Genomic DNA, 21,115 nt, shown 5'->3' on the forward strand with positions numbered 1-21,115 from the left:
AGGGGACTGGGCGACGTTAAATATGCTCGTGGTCTCAATGTCCTCCAAGTGAAACGATACCTCTGGGGGTGCTAGGACCAGGCAGCTATTAGCTCCTGGTCTAGTTCTAAATTCTCATTAACTGTTCGATCCGGCCTGGTTCTAAATTCTCGAACTGTCCATAGATGACACCACCATCTATTGTGTCGTCTTCTGGCACGCAGTCCTTCATTGAGGCCCAAAGGTCTCTTTGATAGTTTGATAGAATCGCGGGGAAAACAACGGCGTTCGGCACTCTACTCTTTCTAGGCGCTAAAGCTTTCGTTCGACGAGCACGACCTCGTAGCAACCGGTAAGTTGATCACGTGCTCGAATAAACCAATCAACAGCATAGAATGGCAACAGGTGCGGTAACCGGTTGATCAGAAAACGCTGCGGTTAGTAACCGGTTACTCACCGGTTAACCGGTGAAGCTTATCAAACGCAACCATAGTATCGTATTTTCTTCTTCACACAACTCAGCACGTTTCGTTACTTGCCGCGAAAATTTCATTATTTCGTTAGTTCCGGTTCCGAGTGGTTTTGGTTCTGTTAGCTGTCGTACGCCATGTCTCGTAGTGGTGTAAGTAATTTTTGTTTTCATTCGTTGAGTATTGTTTATTTACAGGTTTTATGTGTTTTTAAGCAACTGTAAACTGTTTTGGTGCATATAAAGCCAAGTAATATTCCCTAGGTTTAAATTTTGGTATCGCAAATTGAGAGGAGGGGAGAAAAAATTGGGATCAGTAGGTAAATGGTTTGGGAAGTTCATTCTCTTTTAAATGTTGGACTATAGGAGTACAAGAGAGATTATGATGGATGCTGTAACATTTCTCTTCTGTTCGGATCATCAGCGCTTTCATCCATGAGAAAACTAGAAGTTAATTCATAAAAATACAACTCAGGACAACAGGTCTAGGTCTGTTTAATTACTCTCTAACATTATAATTATTACGACATTTATGGACAATGTATCTATACCTAACTATTAGTGTTCATTATTACTGCACGGTGAAATTCCAACTTGATTAATCATACATTTTATTTATTTTTAATTAAAAAAATAATTTTGTTGTAAGATTTTTGACATATAAACAGAATTTTTTAAATAATGCGTAATTAAATTTAAGCAGGAATTTAGTTTTAAAAACTATTATATGGACAAGGAGGTCTATACTACTATTCCAATAAGTTCTAAATTCATCACATGTGTGTCGGTGGTTCTTCTTAAAACATAATTGGTACTCTGTAACTCGGCCGAGTACTTGGTACTCGGCCGAAGTGCTACCCAGTACGTCTCTAATGTAAAATAGAAGTTTTTAGCGCCCTTTTTTCAGGCCGCGTGAAATCCCAATTTCTCTGACCCCCCCCCCCCCCCCCCCCCCCCCCCCCCCGTTTCCTCAATTTAAGAGCCGAAACCCCGAGCTCTAAAAACTAGAGAGAAAATTGTTAAGAAAGGAAAGCATTCCTAAAGAATCCTTTTTGCTTATGATGGGAAAAAAAATCCTTCTTCCAAACGCTTTTTTCACATAGAGAAAACGAATTACATGTTTTGTTTTTTTTTTTAATATTTTTGTGACACTTTAAAAAATGTTAGGTGTGAATTAAAATGTAGTAAGTTCAATAAAGAAATTGCTTGAAGTGGCCCACTCGGCGGTGGGCCCAGTCGGGGATCCCCGACTAGCCGACCTGGCCACTCCGCCCCTGCTGCGAGGAGAGGTTGAGTACATGTACAGTGGCTCTCAAAAGTGTTTGTACACTTTGAAATATTTTTAGTAAAATCAAAATAACGCGAAACTGAATTCGAATATGAAGTCCAATATTTTTCCACATCATTCCTATCCTACGTCATTCTAAATAAATCCCTGAGTTTTTTCAAAATACAGTGAAACCTGTGTAAGTTGACCACTCGCGGTGCAGTACTTTGGTGGTCAACTTAGACAGGTGGTCAACTTATAAAGGTTGGTAATATTTTTTTTTTTTGTTATTTCTTGCACCATGTATTCATTTTTTGAGGAATTCACCCTTGCTCTTGCTGTTCAACTCACTTTCATTGTTTAATATTATTGAAAGCGAAACAATAATTAAAAATACTATTCAAATAATTTTATTAGTTTTTCCTTGTTTTCACTATATTAGACACTTTAGTATTAGAAATTCCATATATGCCAGCTAATATTCTCTGGCTTTTTCCATTTTCAGTTAATTTTAATATTTCATACTTTTTATTAATCTCAAGTTCAGCTAACTTTCTTTTGAAGTCTTTTTATCTAAAACTTATAGCACAAAGAGCAACAAGCTCGACTCTCCCAGTTCATAAAGACCAAATCAAAATGTCATGTCTCTTAATCCCTTGCACCAGCAACATGTAACTTTACTCATTAGCAAGCCCAGATCTGCGGACCCGCAGTGCGAGAGGCCCGCGTCCTTAAAGCGGCTAACAGCCCTAGAAATTGAAGAAAAATTAGAAAAAAAACCCCTAGCATTAAGGCTTATTCACTTTACTATTACACACTGCAGGCCACTAGGGAAGAGCCCTACATATTTTGCTGCAGTTGGAATCAAAATGTATAGATCCGGGCCTGCTCTTTTTAGCACAATTCCTGTGTTGTCGCAACATATTGTAACTGAAAGGAAAGACTTTGAACTTCTCTACTGACACGTATTTTCATTGAACAGAGTGAAAAAGCTATCTCAAATAGAACAATAAATAAAAAACAAGTTTGGAGAATAAAGAGCAGCACTAAGCTTTATGCTGCTGTTTAGTTAGTAAAATGCTGTTCAGTCATCAAAGCATTAAAAACATTTTTAGAAAGCTATGAAAAAAAAAATAATTAAAAAAAAATAAATAATAAAATAAAATAATTTGCTGAAGAAAGTTAAAAAAAAATAAATCAAGTGGTCAACTTACAAAGGGCTTTTTACAATACTCCAGACCAAATTCGGCATACGTTAGTGGTCAAGATAGACAGGTGGTCAAGATAGAGAGGTGGTCAAGTTGCAGAGGTTTTCCTTCATTATATGAGATAGGGCTAATTCCGTTCCTGACAAAAGCGGTCAACATAGACAGGTGGTCAACTTACAAAGGTGGTCAACTTTACAGGTTTTACTGTATTGATATTTTTGAGTGTCCCTCGGTGCACCTCCCCCTCCCCCTGCTGGTTACCAAGAACCTTTTTTTAAATGTAAGAATATGTGAGTTTTTGAATTAAATGCATGACTTTGGATTCATTTGCTCACATCTTTTTGCATTGAAAATACTGGCTCATTGTAATCTCAAAACTTGTCTTCAATATTTTCCACTAACTTCCACTTTTAGCACTGCTTTATCATGTGAATAATTTCTTTCTGATGCTGGAATCTGCTAATTTTTGTGTCTCTCATACAATTTTCATGCCTTGTACATATTTTGCAAACAAGCAAATTTAATTAAAAAAAAAAATTGATTCATTGCTACATTGCAATGTAAGGTTGATGATGCATCATGATGTAGAAATTCCTACATCGCCCAGCCCTAGTTCATTGTAATATGATTTCACTGTATTTATTTAATATAATAACTGGAGACGTACCGAGTACTCGGTAACTTACTCGGTACTCGGCCAATAACTCAAATTTAAATTTTGAGAATAATGAAGTTTGTAATACTTCAATGGAATAAATTTTGATTTTAATGTCCTTAAAGTTAATAAAACTTATATATTAAAAATTATGCAAAAAAGGTAAGTATAGAAAATATGGAATTTTTATATTAAAAATGGATTTTTGCTATAAACAAAAATTAGTTGTAAAAAATATAAAAATACCTTTGCTTAGAAAATAAAAGGAAAAAAAATATGTTAAAAGCACAGTGCAGGAACACTGCAGACACATGTTTTGGCTTACAAGGAATTCCTTTTTCAATGCACAAAATGGGAGCTTGTGGATTTAAAGGCATCCGACAAAAGTCGGATTTTTTTGTTGAATGTCTTTACATTCTTTAGCACACAATGTTATGCACTGAAAAAGATGTTCCTTGTAACGGGAGGGGGGGGGGGGGCAGAAACACGTGTCTGCAGTGTTCCTGCTTATTTGTTTTATCTGCTTTTAAAAATTATTTGTTTGGCGGACTAGAACTATAATTGATTGGTATACAGTGAAATCCCTTCCAATGGACACCCCTCTTATGCGGACAACTTTTAATTCCCCAGTTCCAATGCAAATAACATTATTAAACCTGTGTCCTGGAGACACCTCTCTATTGTGGACAAAAAAAATTGTTCTTTTAGTGTCCGCATTAGAGGGATTTTACTGTAATTTGTTTTATTTCCAACTTGATTAATCATACCTTTTATTTATTTGTTTTTAATTTTGAAAATAATTTTTTTGTAAATTTTTTTATACAAACAAAATTGTTTACATAATGCATAATTAAATTTCAGCAGGAATTTAGTTTTAAAAACTATTATATGGACAAGGAGATCTATACAACTATTCCAAATAGTTCAAAATTCATCACATGTGTGTCGGTGGTTCTTAAAACATAATTGGTACTTGGTAACTGGGCCGAGTAGAGAAAAGCTGAGTGCTCGGCCGAGTACTTGATACTCGGCCAAAGTGCTACTCGGTACGTCTCTAATAATAATTATATATGGTTAAATTTCTTGATTAAAACTTTTGTATATCTTTTGATATAATTTTCACTTTACACATTCAAACTCAAATTTGTCTTTATTTTCCCCTTCAAAACGTTTTATATGAAGGTATTCAACAATCTTTTAAAAAAGAATTGTTTTAAAATGAATTTTGTAAATACAGTAGACCCTCATTTTAGGGGGGGGAGGGGTTACGTTCCATGGAAATGCCGCGTAAATCGAAACCGCATAAATTGAGGCCTAATACTAATGTTGAATTAGGGGTTCGGTTCCATAGATAACAAAATACTTCATTCTAGTGATGACTAATTGTACAATAAGTTTAATGTGTACTTATATCGACTTAAATGCACAACATGCATAAAGAAAACATAAATTAATTTCGTGTTTTGTATAAAGAAGAGCCGACTATGATAGTCTTTTGGCAGTCATAATGAGTTTTTCTCTAATTCTTTGCAGAGCTTTAATGCGTCCATGCTCACTTGCGTCATTTCCATGATAGAATGTCACTAACAAATCAGAACAATCATTTCTATTGTCTAGAAATGGCTCAAAATTTTCAATGTGAACAGTTTTGGTTGTGCGTCACCGCCATCAGTATACTCATTAGTTTTTGGCCTCCTTTGTTACTCCTAAAAGCTCTTCTCCTAGTGAGTTTTCTGAACTGTGTGAGTTTAATAACTTTACTTCTGAAAAGAGCTCTGGAACCAATCTCATAAAATGTCTCTAGTGGCCCAAGCTTGATTACTAGCATGCCAAAATGCATTTGATTGCGCTTAATCTGTAATCTGTAAGAGTTTGGATTTTGAAAGAGGGGAAAATTTTATCTGTTTGCATTTCCGCATTTGCGTAAAATGGAAACTCATCCGCGTAAAATAAAATAAAGGTGTCAAATCTTAAACCGCGTATAATCGAACTGTGTAAAATGGTATACGCCCAAAATGTCGCTGCCAAAATGTCGCCGGTCCAAAATGTCGCCAGTCCAAAATGTCGCCGGTCCAAAATGTCGCCAGTCCAAAATGTCGCCAGTCCAAAATGTCGCCAGCCCAAAATGTCGCCGGTCCAAAATGTCGCCGGCCCAAAATTCGCTAGTTCAATTGGTACGAAAAATTTAAATGTACGTCGATGCTTTTCAGCATAAAAGTTGCGAAAGAATATTAATTGCCTTTCAAAGTAAGTTCCTTCAAAAATTCCAAACGTTTTCTCCTGTCTTAATTCGTAAACATCAGATTAATTCCAGAAAATCAATAGTTTTCAGAAAAAGATACGTTTTTCTGTATACTATTACAAACGTAAACATGCGAAAGGCTGCTGCAACGGATTTCTCTTTCTCGTTTAATCTGATTAATAATAATACTCAAGATGTAACGCAAAGGATCAAGATGTAACGCAAGGATTCAGACAAAAAATTGGTATGGAAGTTAAACTAAACTGTTCTAAAGGCGAATGAAAGAATAGTGAGGCGCGATGTGAATATGGCAAGAGAATAGGCGGTTTCTATTTTTTGGCGTAATGAAGTAAAAACAAATAACTCCTTCACTCTAGCATATTATTACCTTAGCGACAAGTCAGTCATTTAGGGGATCAGGGGGAATGGCCCCCGACTTTGAATTTTTTTTTTATATATACAAGTGGAAGTGGTTTTTATAGCAATCCTATGAAATTTGCATTGGTTATATGCCCGTTATCCTCCCTCTCCCCTTTCACTGGAAAAATTTGAAATCACGGGTCAGGGTGGAAATAAAGTAGAAAGGTATCTTAATGAAATTTAATTTTCTCATAGATTTTTTAACATCACCCTAAGAACTAAAAAAAAAAAAAACTGTACGTTTTCAGTGAGATATACGTTGGTTAAAGTAAGATCAAAACTGTTCTGAGACTTTTTCTGGAAATGAAACTGAAGAAGTTTAACAAGACTGCTCGAGACCTTCCTCTGAGAGGACATTTGTATGCCCTTTGCGACCGGGATTTTGGGACAGCAAAACAAATGTTTAACAGAGATGACAGATTATTGCCGTGGAAATTCCCATGTCTTATGAGTAAAATTCTGAAATTACGTCGAAATGTTCACCGTCAAATCTTTTGAAATCAATGAAACCCGTAACTGCTAAAACAGGTGTCTTTCACTCAGATTTTTGAAAAACGACTCTACGCGATGACAAATGTTTTCAATTCTCAACATTCATGAAATTTATATATTCGATAGAACATCAAGGGGGACAATTTCAGAACAGCTATTTTATTAGAGGTTTTCAAGAGGATACTTTCATGCTTGCGAAGTAGCGCTTGTCAGCTGAATCACATTTTCCAATTTTAAATAGAAAAGAAAAAATTTCATAATGTAGGGTGAAATAACTGATATCAATGAGATTATTCAGATCAATTTTGACCTAGACTTATTTTTAAAATGAGTTTCAAAAAGTAATAGTTCCAGCTCGATATAGCTTGGTAATTCAGAAAGAAAAGAATACTGATAATAATAATAATAAACAAATAAGTTTTTCCCTCTCAGAAAAAATTGCTGTTTTAATTATTGAATTTTTACTACGTAAATTGTATAAGAATGCAAACTCAGTTTTTATTTAACATCCACGCTAGTTAAAGTGCTACAAAAATGAGAGGAATACACGGCTAATTTAGATTTTATTGATATCTTGCTCAACCTCTCATATTTAAATTCAGTATATTTTTCATTGTTTATTTAATTACACTGACTCACGTAAACGATTACGAAACTCAACTTAGAACGAAAATAAGGCTTGTTTTCGTTTAATTTCACTTGCATACTACATTTTTGTATGAATCCTCGCATTACTTCTTGAGATATAGCAGTCACATAAAACGATAAAAATTATTCGGTGATCCATCCTTTTGGGATGACTGAAGCCAAAAATAAATGAGCAACTCGCCCTTTAAGATATACCTGTAGACCAAATTTTGTCTTAACCCTTGTACAGTTGACCCTCGTTTTACACGGGTGTTATGTTCCACGGAAATGCTGCGTAAATCGAAACCGCGTAAATTGAGACCTAATATTAGTGTCAAAATAGGGATTAGGTTCCGTAGATAAAAAAATACTTCATTCTAGTGATGACTAATTGTATAAAAAGTTTAATGTGTACTTATATCGATTTTTATGCATAATATGCATAAAGAAAACAAACGAATTTCGTGTTCTGTTTATGAAGAAGAGCTGGCTATGATAGTCTTTTGGTGGTCATTAAGAATTTGTCCTCTAATTCTTTGCTGAGCATTAACACATCCATGACCACTTGCGTCATTTCCTTGATAAAATCTTCCTTTACTAACAAATCAGAAAAAAAGATTATTTCTATTGTCTACGAATGGTTCAAAATTTTAAATGTGAGCGTTTTTGGTTGTTTGTCACCAGAGTCGGTATCCTCGTTGGTTTTGACCGCCTTTGTCACTCGTAAAAGCTCTTCTTCCAGTGAGTTCTGAACTGTGTGAGTTTAATCACTTTACTTCTGATGGAAAAAGCTCTGGAACCAATCGCATAAAATGTCTCCAAGGACCCAAGTTCGATTATTAGCACGCCAAAATGCAGTTAGTTACGAGTAATCTGCAATCTATAGGAGCTTGGGTTTCGAAAGAGAGGAAAATGTTACCTGTTTGCATTGCCGCATCAGCGTAAAACCGAAACTCATCTGTGTAAATAAAATAAAGGTGTCAAATCTTCAACCGCGTATAATCGAAACCGCGTAAAATAAACCTGCTGAAAACGAGGGTCTACTGTATTACTTTTTGAGATATATCAGTCACAGATAATAAAAAAGAAAGGGAAAAAAAAACATTCGATTGCTCCACCCTCTGGTGTCATTGGCCCTAAAATCTGTCCCCCTGCTGCTTCCTAACATTTTATTTGATTCCGTTCATCATTTTTTGAGCAATGACAGTCACGCATATCGATGAAAACGTTCAGTTACTCCACTATCTTGAACGAATTGACGCAAAAAAACCACGCAGCTCTAAATCATATATGGGTACTTGCGGGTATCGTTCGAATTCTTACTACAGGTTTTGACGTAGAATGGCCCCAAAAAATCGGTCACATACAAACGCACACTATTCTTGAAGAAAAGTTTAAAATAATTTATCGAACGTCAGAACTGAACGCCGTCAGAACGTTTTACAGTTGGTAGATAGCGAGTCACAAGAAATAAGATAACGTAACGCTTGTATTCTATTTGTTTGCTGAAAAACAGCCGAGAGTTGCGAATCAAAACGGAATAATCTTTTTAGAATTTATCAAGAAACTCGGTTAGTCCAGTCCCATTTTTAACGGAGACATTCATTAAAGGCAGTAATCATTTATTCTGCAAATTTGGTGTTAAACAGCATTTTTGTACATTTGCATTTTTCTTACCAACTGAGTGAGCGAATTTTGGTTCTACGACATTTTGGACAGGCGACATTTTGGCCCGGCGACATTTTGGATCGGCGACATTTTTAACAGGCGAAATTTTGGATCGGCAATATTTTGACCCGGCGACATTTTGGACAGGCGACATTTTGGACCGGCGACATTTCGGCCCGGCGACATTTCGGCCCGGCGACATTTCGGCCCGGCGACATTTTGGGCAGGCGACATTTTGGATCGGCGACATTTTGGACAAGCGACATTTTGGCCTGGCGACATTTTGGACAAGCGACATTTTGGCCGCGACATTTTGTCCCGCGACATTTCGGTGGCGACATTTTGACCCCAAACCGTGTAAAATAAACCCGCGTAAAACGATGGTCTACTGTATTTTGAAGTCATGTCAGTTTATTCATTTTTTTATTTAATAAAACTTAACTTTGCACCATGCAGGAAATGAAGTTGTGTTTTTTAGAATGAATGTAGATGTTTTCCCACTTACAATTACTGAGAAAAAGCTTATAAAATGAATAATAATTGTTTAATATATCTAAACCTAAACAAAATATTTCTTGAATTGGTATAAGTTCCAAGTACTAGGAAGTTTTTTCTTTAAAAGAATAGAACAAAACCAATTAATCATTTTCAATGTACATGAGCAAGTCTTGTAGAGCTATCGCCTGAATTATTTTTAAATGAACAAAGTTGTTTGAATGAATGCGGTCATGTACATGTTAAAATCATGAACGATCTTCTGATGAACGGATCATTAAAAAGAAGGGCATTGCCCATTTCTAATTTGTACCTCACTAAGAACATTACAACAGAATACTCGTATTTCAGGCTCTGACTTAGCTAGATTAAAACAGTGGTGTCCCCCTCCCCCTTATGAGGAAAGCCAAGAGTTAGATCCTCCCCTATAACAAAAGAAAAATACTCCTCAACCCCTCCCCACCCCCCAGTTGGGCACCCCTGATTAAAAGATATAGAAGCTTTTGCTATCTTATTTCTACCTGTATCATGGTATGAACAAAACTAAGATTACAAGAAAAAAGCATAGTGTATAATCAGGATAAAAGGAATCTGGTTACTAGCATTCAAATTTGAATGGATTGGTTTCTTATTTACACTGATAATTTCTCTTATCTTCAATTCTGATCATGAAATTTACAAGTTTTCTTATTTTCTTACTAAGCAACGATTGAAAAAACCAATACTTTAATTTTTCCATTCAAAATTTCCTTAATTAAGTTTTATAAAAAATATTTTAGATGAAAAGAAAGAATGTGGACAATGGTCTTTTAGAAAATTTAGAAAACTCTGCTGCTAATCCCTGTAATACGAATGGTCCAAGTGTTGTTAGACGGGGAAGATCCAAAAAGAAAGATATTGAAGATGCTGCTTCAAATGCCTCGGATGCTAATGAAAAAACTATGGAGCTGCCAGCCTCAAGACAAAGAAAAAATGTAAATATTAATCTAGCGTTATTCTGATAGAAATTTGTAAGTATAATAATATGTATATGTGTGTGAGTGTTTTTTTTTAACTTAATGTTTATTTCAATTTTGTAATGTTATAGTTATTTTTGTTTTATTGCTTTTTGTAGGTTAAAGAGCAAGGGATAAAAGGTGGTGAAATTTCTACAAATGGCGATAGTAAAGCTGAGAGTGGAACAAAATCTACTGATGAAGTTCTAAACCCAAAGAAACGGGGTAAAACCAAAAATAATCGCATTGAAGGTAATTTGAAAGTAGCCGATATAAATGAAGAAAGTGCGCCTGTAGAAGAGAGTGAAGCAGATATTGCACCTAATCTTACAAAACCTAATGCAGTTGAAGAAAGTAAAGGTATATTGCAAAATGGAAGTGCATTTTCTAATAACGCTATTGATCCCAGTGAGGAAAGCAAGAAGCCTAATAAGCGAGGTAGGAAAAAGAAGCTGGATGAAAAGACTGGCGCCGAAAATGGCAAAACTGCTGAACCTGAAACTGAAAAAGAAGATCCAGTGGTTGAAAAACTTCCTGTCAAGCGCGGGAGAAAAAACCTGAAGTCTACGAAAATAACAGAAGGTGATAGTACTGAAAGTGTAAAGGCTGCAACAAATGAAAAAGTGGTTCCTGACGTTAAGGACGATGAGAATGTCGATGATAAAATCAAAAACATTGTACCTGAGAAACGTGGAAGAAAAAAAGTCGAACAAATTCCAAAAGAGGAAACTGCGAAAGCTACCACAAAAAGTAATTCTAAAGAAAAGAAAGTAAAATCAAATGAAAATATTGCATCTAAAAAGAAACACAATGTTCCTGCATTACTTGATGAACCACTTATTCAGGAAAACAGTAACAATGAAGAACTATTAGAGATTGAGACAAAAACAAATGAACCTGCTGATAAAAAGAAGAAAAAAAATGCTGCAAAAAAATGTCCTACTGTTGACCTGAAGGACTGTTCTGTTATGTTAAAGAGAAATGAAAATACAGAAAATGCTCTGCAAGAACTTGCCTCTATACCACTTCAAAAGAAATCTGATGAGGATAAAAGTAAAATTACTAAATCAGCAGAAGATCAGGATAACGGTGAAAGTTCAAAGGGCAAAAACAAGAGAGGACAAGATGGTAGTGAAGATGATTTTAAACCAACTAAACCAGCAAAAGTTCCTAAAAAAGCTACTAAATCTTCAGAACCTAAAAACATAGCCAAAACTCCTGGAATTGAAAAGTTAGATTTTAGCAATAAATCAACTAACTCTAGTGGTAAGCCTTGGAACTTTAAAATCTCTTCCTGGAATATCAATGGTGTTCGAGCTTGGCTTGAGGTACATTCGTTTTCTCTCTTTTATGTATTAACTGTCTTTTGTTTCAGCACCTATGTATTTTTTAAATTTAAATTATCAGCAAAAGTTGGAATTTTTTAATTATCAATTATAAGAAGATTTTGAGGCAAAGGGCTCTAAATTCCTATAATGCCATGGTTCCAGGTTCAAAACTTACCGCTACCCATTAAGTATGCTAAGAGTATATGCTTGTTGGATCCTTGTATCTAAAGGTCCCATGGTCAGCGACTAGCAGTTACCATAAGTGCAGGTTTTCTTGAGATTTGCAGCGACCATTCCAGAACTGCCAAAATTGTGGAGGTGGTAGTGCTATAAATCAATCCTTAGTGTCAAACTAAATCCCTATTTGAGTCCCCCGCTCACGGAAGATGGATCAACCCCAGTGGCGCAACCGGGGGGGGGGGGGGGGGGTGACTAGAATGTCTTTCAAAAACATTCTTATTATTAAAAAAGGAATGCACCTTGGGAAAATAAAGTAATTTTAATGAGAAAAAAGTGAAAAAAATCTTAGTGCCTTTTAAAAAGACCCTTAAAATAAAAGTTTTCAATAGTTGTAGATTATTGATCAGTTAAGCACATCCCACACCTTTTATATCTTTCATTTCCCCCCCCCCTTTTTTTTCTCATTCCTTGTCCATCTCAAAAAAGGAAAGTCTTCAAAATGCTAAGCTTTAGAAGCCTCCTCACCCTGCTAAAACCATTAAAGATATTCTTTTTTCTTTCTTTTTAAATTAGTGAAGCAGTTTCTAAGCATAATTTTAATTAAGATCTAATTAAATTAAATATTACTTGGCATTCACTGTGTTCAGGGTTCGCCGATATATATCATGATATATATCCGATATTTATTTAAAAAATATCATGAAATTTTGATATTTTTGATATTTATTTTTTCAACTATGGTATTTTCAATTTAAAAAGTATATTAATCAGTAATATTGTCCATTTATTATTAAAAGTGACCAAAAAGTTATTTTCTGTATTTTTATGATGTATAATACATCATTAATAAGTAATATAATATTCCATTTTTACTTGTATTTTATATTCATGAAATTATTAGTAATATAACAATTTCAATTCTATTGAAAATGCCTAATTAGATATTAAACACTGCTCAGAACAAAAGAAAATGTCTTATGATTGAAAGTGTAATGCATATTATTTACTTCTGAATCATGTAACTGTAAAAGTAAGTAACAGAAGAAAAATGAGTAAAACAGCTAATCCTAAATTAACTCCATTAAAATTAATGGAAATGTAAAATGAAATATTAGATATAAATGATGAAAGAACCATTAATTTTAAGTCTATATAATGTAATTATAATGTAAGAAAATAAAGAGTGATTTGAGATGTATTTACTATTTTGACTACTTTAGTTTCTGCTAATTGAAAATATAGAATATATATCAAAATATCGGACATTTTCATTGAAAATAAAGGATATATATCAAAATATCCGATATATATCAAAATATCGGATGTTTTTGGCGGCGTTTTAACTGAACGTAAACAAAGTTAAATAAATGGTAAGTCTAGAAGATTGACAGTAGCGCTAATTCTATCAAGTTCTATGCATTTACAGCGCTGAAGCATATTTTGGATGGATGCGCGAAACTTGGGTTTTTATATAAGTTCTTTGCATTAACGGATTTGAAGCTGTAATGATTCATTGCAACTCTATTGCTTGGTATTTTTTGAGTTTAGTTTACAAAAGTTGTTGTCAAATACCGGAATTAAAAAGGTTAAAAAATTTCGTATTCTTTTTTCTGTTAAATGTCTTGTGAAATAATGGCACTGCTGAAAAAATTGATTTACCTAACAATGTGCATTTTGGATTGGATCTGCTGAAAGAAAATTATTTGCATTTTTAAAATCAACATTGAAAAATGTCTGTATCGTTAGAAAACAATTAGAAAAACAATAGTTTCATATGTGTTATATATTATATTTAACCAAATGACTATTTTACTATTGCAAATTCACAATTTGCGTCAGATTTTTGCCAAATAAATGGCAGAGAGGTCCTTTGATGCTCAAGATTTCACATAGGGTAGTTTTCGTTCGCAATCGGAACCACCTTACGCCCCCTCCCACCGGGGGTTTCCTTTTACGAATCCAGTTTCCGACGGATCTTTGCCGAATTTGGCACAGTGATTCTTTGATGGTCAGGTATTGTCATAGGGTTTTCGCCTACCTGTGAGGGAAGGGGGGAGGGTGCAAATAAACCACACGGGAGGTTTTCCTTATGCAAATCCAGTTTATGTCAGATTTTTTCCAAGCATGGCACTGTAGTCCTTTGATGCTCAGGAATTCACATAAGTTTTTTGTGCCCCAGTGGAGTGTGTGAAGATGGACCACTTTTAAGGGTTTCTCCGAAAAATCTGTGAAACGGAATGATTACGAAAAATCCAATTGAATTTTGAGTCGTGAAATTGCTCCTTCTACACATTGACAGGAAATGTTAATGCTATTTTTTTTCTTTTTTAAAAAACCTGATTGTTAAATATGCCTCACTAGACGAAACTTTTATTTTCGAGGTAGACCGTGCAACGCTGGATAATGCAACTATTGACATGTACATTAGTAAAGGTATATTTCATAGTTCTGTGTGCTTAGTGGGTGTATGGTGTGATTGTTTCCAAAATTTATAGCTGCATTCTTTCAAGATTTATTACTAGTATTTTACTTTAATGTAACTCAACTTAGAAGTAAAAAGTCTTAATGCAAAGGCTATTAAATGATTAAAAATAAACTGAGACATTAATACGAAATATAGTTTTAAGTATATTCAAATTATTGAGACTGCTCAAATCAAAAGATTTAAAAAAAATAATGAATAGAATCTTTAAATTTTTTTAAGCACTTTTGTCATGCATTGAGCTATATTATTTGCATGCCCCCCCCCCTTCCAGGAAAATTTTGAATTAAAGAACCAATTGCATTTATTATATTTGGTAGTATTTTTTGTTATTTTTCAATATAATATGCACTGAACTATAAATGTTGCCCCCCCCCCTCGAAACTTTGAATTCTTCCACAAATATATCAATACATCGAAAATATCAATATTTGGTGAGGGATATATTGTGGAATTAAAGTTCGGAAATCGCCCAGTCCTAGTTGGGGGTAAACTTCTCGAAATATGGCTCTTAAGCACAGCTTTAAGCTATTTTTTGTCACTTTTGAGAGAGGGGGGGGGGGTATGGCCAGAGTTGGCTTTCTGCCCCGGCAGAAGCTAGTTTTTGCCATGCCAGTGGCAGAAACTGGTTATAACTGGTAAAATCCGATAGAAATTGGCAAAAACTCAAAAGTGTCTCTAATACTCAAATAATCACTAAATGATATTCGTGTAAGTAAAATAAAAAATCATTTCATTATTTAAAAAAATAAAATCCTATACTAGTGCGCTTGATTTAGTTCGAAAAGGGAACTTTCCAATTATTGCAGATGGTTGTAATATTTGGATTAATCTAACAAATTACGAAAAATCATATGGGTGCTTAGGAAAGGGGAGTGACATAAAGAATTAAACAGGCATTACTGATTGTAATTTGCTTGCTTATATGCTTCATCTAAACTGCTTGTGATTGAAATTAACTGTGCTTCAAGAAGAAAATGCCAGAATTTTACTTGCCAATATTAACATAGATTTTCTACCTAATGTCACAGCTTTGCAAAAAAATTACCCACATTTCTCAAAACATATTTTTCCCCTCAAATTTTTACCATTAGCCCAATTACTAGTTGGTAAAGTTAAAAAAAAAAAAAAAACTGTTTAGGTTTTAGAAACCACCTTTTCCAAGGAGCAACTGCACAATCCAAACAGTGTAACATTTGATTTGGAATTGTGATAATATTGTAATTAAATCGTGCTTTTCTTAACAACTAATTATTTTCTCCATGCTTTTTCGATTGTCTGTCAATAATTAATTTTTTTTTCTTTTTTTGGTTTTTGCCAGTTTCTGCTGCAAATGTGGCAGAAAGTGGTTTTTGCCATGCTGGTTTAAACCAGTTTCTACCAGTGGTTTTAACCACTTCTGCAGAAACTTGCCAACCCTGGTTATAGTTTCTTTTGGATCCATGCCTGGTTGGATCTGCTTATGACAATGACTTGTATGACTTAAGAAGTGTCATATATATTAAGATGGGACCTTACTAACTGAATGTGTTTTGCGTAGTTAGTGGCTCTTTGATTTTCCTTACACTGGATGCAATTTTATTCTCTTGTACAGCAAAAATCCATTGTGTTCTGTTTGAGAACCTGGGTTGATAGGTGGATCCTATGAGATCAAGTACTACTCAAAAATGCATGGTAATCAATAAACTTGTGACTTGTGACATACATTACAAATGCGACGACCAGCAACAGGATCTGGGCCCAGCTAGGCTGGTCCTAGTCAGTTTATAAGTCCCCAATGAAGATCAATGGCCCTCTTAAAGCTATCCACCCCCTTGCTCATTACCACCTGTTCCGGTAAGCTGTTCTAAGTGCCCATGACCCTACCAAAGAAGTAATTTTTCCTGATTTCCAGGTTAGCATGAGATTTGAACAGCTTAAAAGAATGACCCCTTGTCTTGCTTTCTGTGAGAAAATTTAACCTATTAACGTCTTTCATTTTGATAAATTAAAACAACTGAATCATGTCCCCTTTGACTCTCCTTTGCTCTAGGCTATACATATTATAAGTCTGTTATCAAAGTCTAAATCTGAAAGTCCTATTACTCATCTAGTAACATTTCTTTAAACCCTTTCCAATACAGAAATATCTTTCCTGAGGCAAGGAGACCAATAGTGAACAGCATACTCCAAATGAGGTCTTACTAAACTCCTATGTAACGGCAGAAGAATTAAATTCTGTACAGCCGAGATCTGAATGTGATTTTTAGAAAATTCTGTAAAAAGATTTGAGTTTTGTTTTGCTCAAACTAGCATAAGTTACAGAAAGCTAACAGTAGTTGAAGTGCTAAAACAGATAGTAAAATTAAAAAAAGAGTTTTTTTCTAAATATGCAAGACTTTTGTAATATCGTAATACAGTAAAATCTCATCTATTCATTTCAGAGGAATAAATGATCATTCCCATTTTAATTACATTGTTTGAATTCCAGTTCAATGAATAAAATTGCAGTTCCTTGAATTCATTGTTTTGGGATTTAAATATAAAAGCTGTGCTTTTTTTTCCCATCTTTATAGATGTTTTTTTCCCAGCCCAGTTATTAATTTCATTTTTCTTTTTAGAAGGACGGCCTTTCATACATTAATCATGAAAAGCCAGACATTATTGCTTTGCAAGAGACGAAATGTTCTGATGATAAACTACCTGAAGAAGTTACAAAAATTGATGGCTATCATTGTTATTGGGTTGCTGGAGACAAAGATGGGTATTCAGGAGTTGGTCTTTTATCAAAGCAAGAACCAATTGAAGTGAAGTATGGAATCGGTAAGATCATTTATTATGAGTTATGTTTTTCATTAGAATTTCAAATTAGATATATCCAGAGATTGTATAAAATTTTTGATTGAAACTGGATACAGTCACTGGTACTTATAATGAGCCCTGATTTTGGGGCATATTTGATTCGATTAAATTCTATCTACCTATAGTGCAAGCAGAAATTTCCTTTGCCCCAACGAGAAGGAAATTTCTTGTTACGACACTGGTACATAGAATTCGATTGAATTGAACATAATCGAGTTGAATTAAGCCCTTAACAAGAAAATCAGAAATACTTGGTTTGTACAATAGAGAGAAGAATAATTCGCGTTTAGTAAGCGGACCCCATTTGTAGTGAGTAATGCATTTGTGATTCATAAAATGCATTGACTTCCCCTTTTCGAACTCGGTTAATCTTTTCTTGGAAAAAATCCTTCAATATTCCAAAATCAATTGATAGTTAATAAGTAGAGCCTGGATTTTGACAACCTAAAATATCTTAAAAAGTGAAAAAAAATTGCAAAAAATATGCAGTGCACTTAATATAAATTCTCTTTGATTTGAACATGAATTTTCACTTGAAACACTATTTCTTAGTAAAGATATACATACAGTGGCTCCCAAAAATGTTCATACACTTTGAAATTTTTTAGTTAAACCGAAATAACGCGAAACTAAATTTGAATATGAAGTCCTATGTTTTTTCGCATCATTCCTATGTCATTCTAAATAAAACCCTGTAGTTTTTTCAAAATATTGACGGATCTTCTTTTTGAAATGGGTCAAAAAACGAAGAGACAGAGAAATAATATGCCACAAAAATCATTGTATGCTCAAATATTTTCGAATTAATTCATGATAAAAATTATCATATGTCGTTTTTTTATTATTTTTGCATTGTGTTGACCCTTAAAAATCATTTGGCTCTAAATTTTTGTTTATTTATTCCTTAATATTGTGCTTATTACTTTAAAATTACTGGTATTCGTAAAAAAACCACAAACGCCATTCGAAATTAGATTTTTTTTTCTCACAGTAGCGGTAATTTGGTTTGAAATGTCTCTAAATTAGTTAAATTATTCCATTCTATAGTAAAGTGATTGATAAAATGCTTTAAAGAAAAGAATCGGACCGAAAACAAGGTAAGAAAAGGTTAACCGTCAAAGTTGACAAGGGTTGATCGGTGATTTACAGTTAAAAAATTAATGAAAAATACACATTTGAGTGCTGTAAAAGTTTCTGCAAAGTTAAATGAAAATCTTTACATTTAATTTTCACCTAAAATTGTTCGCCAAGTTCTCTGATTAAATAGATTAAATGGGGACCTCTTCCCGCAGAAATTTTCTTGGCTGTTCGAAAAACAGAAAACATACGCTTTTCATCGCAAAATCCATGTTAAATAAGCTCAAAACGTTTTGGAATTACGTCTTACTTACAAATAAAAATGAATTCAACATTTTTGGTTAAATTTTTGTATAATTGTAAATAGAAGAAAAAAAATAGAAACTTAATCTGAAGAACTTAGTTGGACCAGCTAATCATCACGGTGAAGGTGTTCTTGTGTGAGGGTTCATATCAACATGAGGACTTGGTAGTTTGGAATTTTTTGATGATATAATGAATCATGCTGTTTATTTAAATATTTTAAAATCCAATTTTAAATTCTTAGCCAAAAATTTAGTTATGGGAAACAACTTAGTTTTTTATCAAGATTTGATTAGAAGCACACAGTTTTCAAAGTTTGCGTCTAGTGCCTCAAAAATTGTCTTAAAGTTTAGAAAATACCCCTTCAATGTCCAGATTTGAACTTAATGTATCATATTTAAAGATATTTTCAGGCTAGATTACGAAAATACAGCTTTGAAACAAAAATAGATCAAAGTGTGGTTGAACACTTACTCAGAAATTATGCAAAAGAAAAAAGAATGAAATCTATGCCCCGGTGATTAAAAGGTGTTGTTGATACTGCATGATATTCTACTTAATAAAAAGTTAGATTCAATAATATATAGACATTTTTAAAAGTGTACCAAGACTTTTGTGACATAAAAGTTCTGGCACTTCTTGGTTTTTGATTTTTAAAAATTTAAGTTTTATTATTTTTAAAAAAATTTCATGTAATTTTGTTGAAAATTGATCATATATCGTATGATTAAATACCTATTCCGAAATATTAATTCTATCCAATGGATAGGAGTCCTACTTATTGAAAGTCGTAGGTGTACGAACACTTTTAGGAGCCACTGTAATTGTCTGAAAATATTCACAATAAAGTAAATAAAGTACATTTTTCATTCAAGTTCACAGTAATGTTAAAATGGCAAAATACTAAACAAAAAATGTGTTTCCCTGTTTTTATTTTTCTCATTAAAAAAAAAAAATCAATACAAAAAAAAAATAATACAGTATAAAAAATCTTTTAAAGGCCCTGAAAAGTTTTTGAAAATTGCACTTATATGAAAAAATGCTTTAAAATATGAGAAAATGCCCTAAAATGTCTTACAAATGCCTAATAAGATAAAAATTGCCGAAAAAATGCAAATACACAGTCAGCAAACAATAGTAACCAAAATTAAAAAAAAAAAGACATTTCCCTGCACTTTGCACCTTTGTTGTTTTTTTAATGAAATTTTTTCTCCTTCATCTCAATAACTCAAAAATTTTTCCTTTCTTCATTCAAATAATTTTCAAACTCCTGTGCATAATGCTATTAGAATGGTTTTTTATCTCCCCCACTTACGTGTCATCAGTGGACAATAGTCAACATTCCAGAATAAACATTATCCTCCTGCCTAACGTATTTTAGTTTGTTTTTTTGTAGTTAATACTTTCTAAATAAGTATAAATGTAAGATATGAATTTAATTGTTTCATCATTAGAATTATTTGCTAACAGAAGTCTCTCCTTGAAATCCAAATGATACAAACTTTTTTTGTCCTTGATAATAGTATTCACATTCAGCTTTTAGCAACTACTTTTTGTGTAATTTTTTTAAATAGATTTTGAATTTTTAACTCGTTTACAGGTATTGATCAACATGACAATGAAGGCCGAGTCATTACTACTGAATATGAAAATTTTTTTTGTTGTTGCTGCCTGTAAGTTTATTATTACGTTAAATTTTTTTTATGAGCATTACAAAAAATTGTATATCATTTGAATTTAATATATTAAAGAAGTAAAATTTTATTATGTGATGAATAGACTCCCAAAATTATATGAAGGGGCACAGGGGTATTTGAAATTTCCACTTGCGTACCATGCATTAGGGCTGGGCCATGTTGGAATTTCTACATTGTGAGGCATCGCCAACCTTACATCGCGATGTAACGATGCATTAGGATGTAAGTTTTTTTTTTGAACTAAACTTGCTTGTATAGCAGTTTCACAAAGTATATACAAGATATAAAAATTATATATCATGCCATACTATAAATTTACTGCTTTCAGCACCAGAAAGAAATTCAGGGTTCGTACGGGTCATGGAAATCCTGGAAAGTCATGGAAAAAAAATAGGCGAATTTCAGACCTGGAAAAGTCATAGAAAATTGAAATTTTCATTGAAAGTCATGGAAATTTATTTCAAGTCACGGAAAAATGTCCTGGACAAGGAGAAAGTAACAGTAACTGAAGAAGCATTAGAAATCTTGAGTGATTTAACAGTATAGCACATAAAAGCTATTAAAAGTGGAAAATTGAACAATCCCAAAATCAAATCTGAATTTTGAAATCTCATTGCATCCACTTCTTTCACATCCGCTTGCTTTTTTTTGCGATGTGATTTTACTGCTTGGACATCACTTAAAAAGCAG

General features: G+C 33.5%; 1 protein-coding gene across 2 annotated transcripts in view; it reads left to right on the forward strand.

The window, feature by feature from the left end:
• Positions 1-530: 530 nt before the first annotated feature.
• LOC129225964 (recombination repair protein 1-like) overlaps positions 531-21,115 on the forward strand; it is a 60,023-nt gene continuing 39,438 nt past the window's right edge. Inside the window, exons 1-5 of one of the 2 annotated variants that reach the window (XM_054860530.1) lie at positions 531-601; positions 10,302-10,496; positions 10,637-11,845; positions 17,108-17,309; positions 20,329-20,391. In XM_054860530.1, coding sequence (XP_054716505.1) covers positions 587-601; positions 10,302-10,496; positions 10,637-11,845; positions 17,108-17,309; positions 20,329-20,391 — 1,684 coding nt within the window. In that variant the 5' untranslated portion in view covers positions 531-586. Of the gene's footprint in view, positions 602-10,301; positions 10,497-10,636; positions 11,846-17,107; positions 17,310-20,328; positions 20,402-21,115 lie in introns of both variants that reach the window. The other variant, XM_054860529.1, reaches the window with a different exon arrangement.

The sequence above is a fragment of the Uloborus diversus genome, chromosome 7, assembly GCF_026930045.1.
Source record: "Uloborus diversus isolate 005 chromosome 7, Udiv.v.3.1, whole genome shotgun sequence".
NCBI classification, from domain to species: Eukaryota; Metazoa; Arthropoda; class Arachnida; order Araneae; family Uloboridae; genus Uloborus; species Uloborus diversus.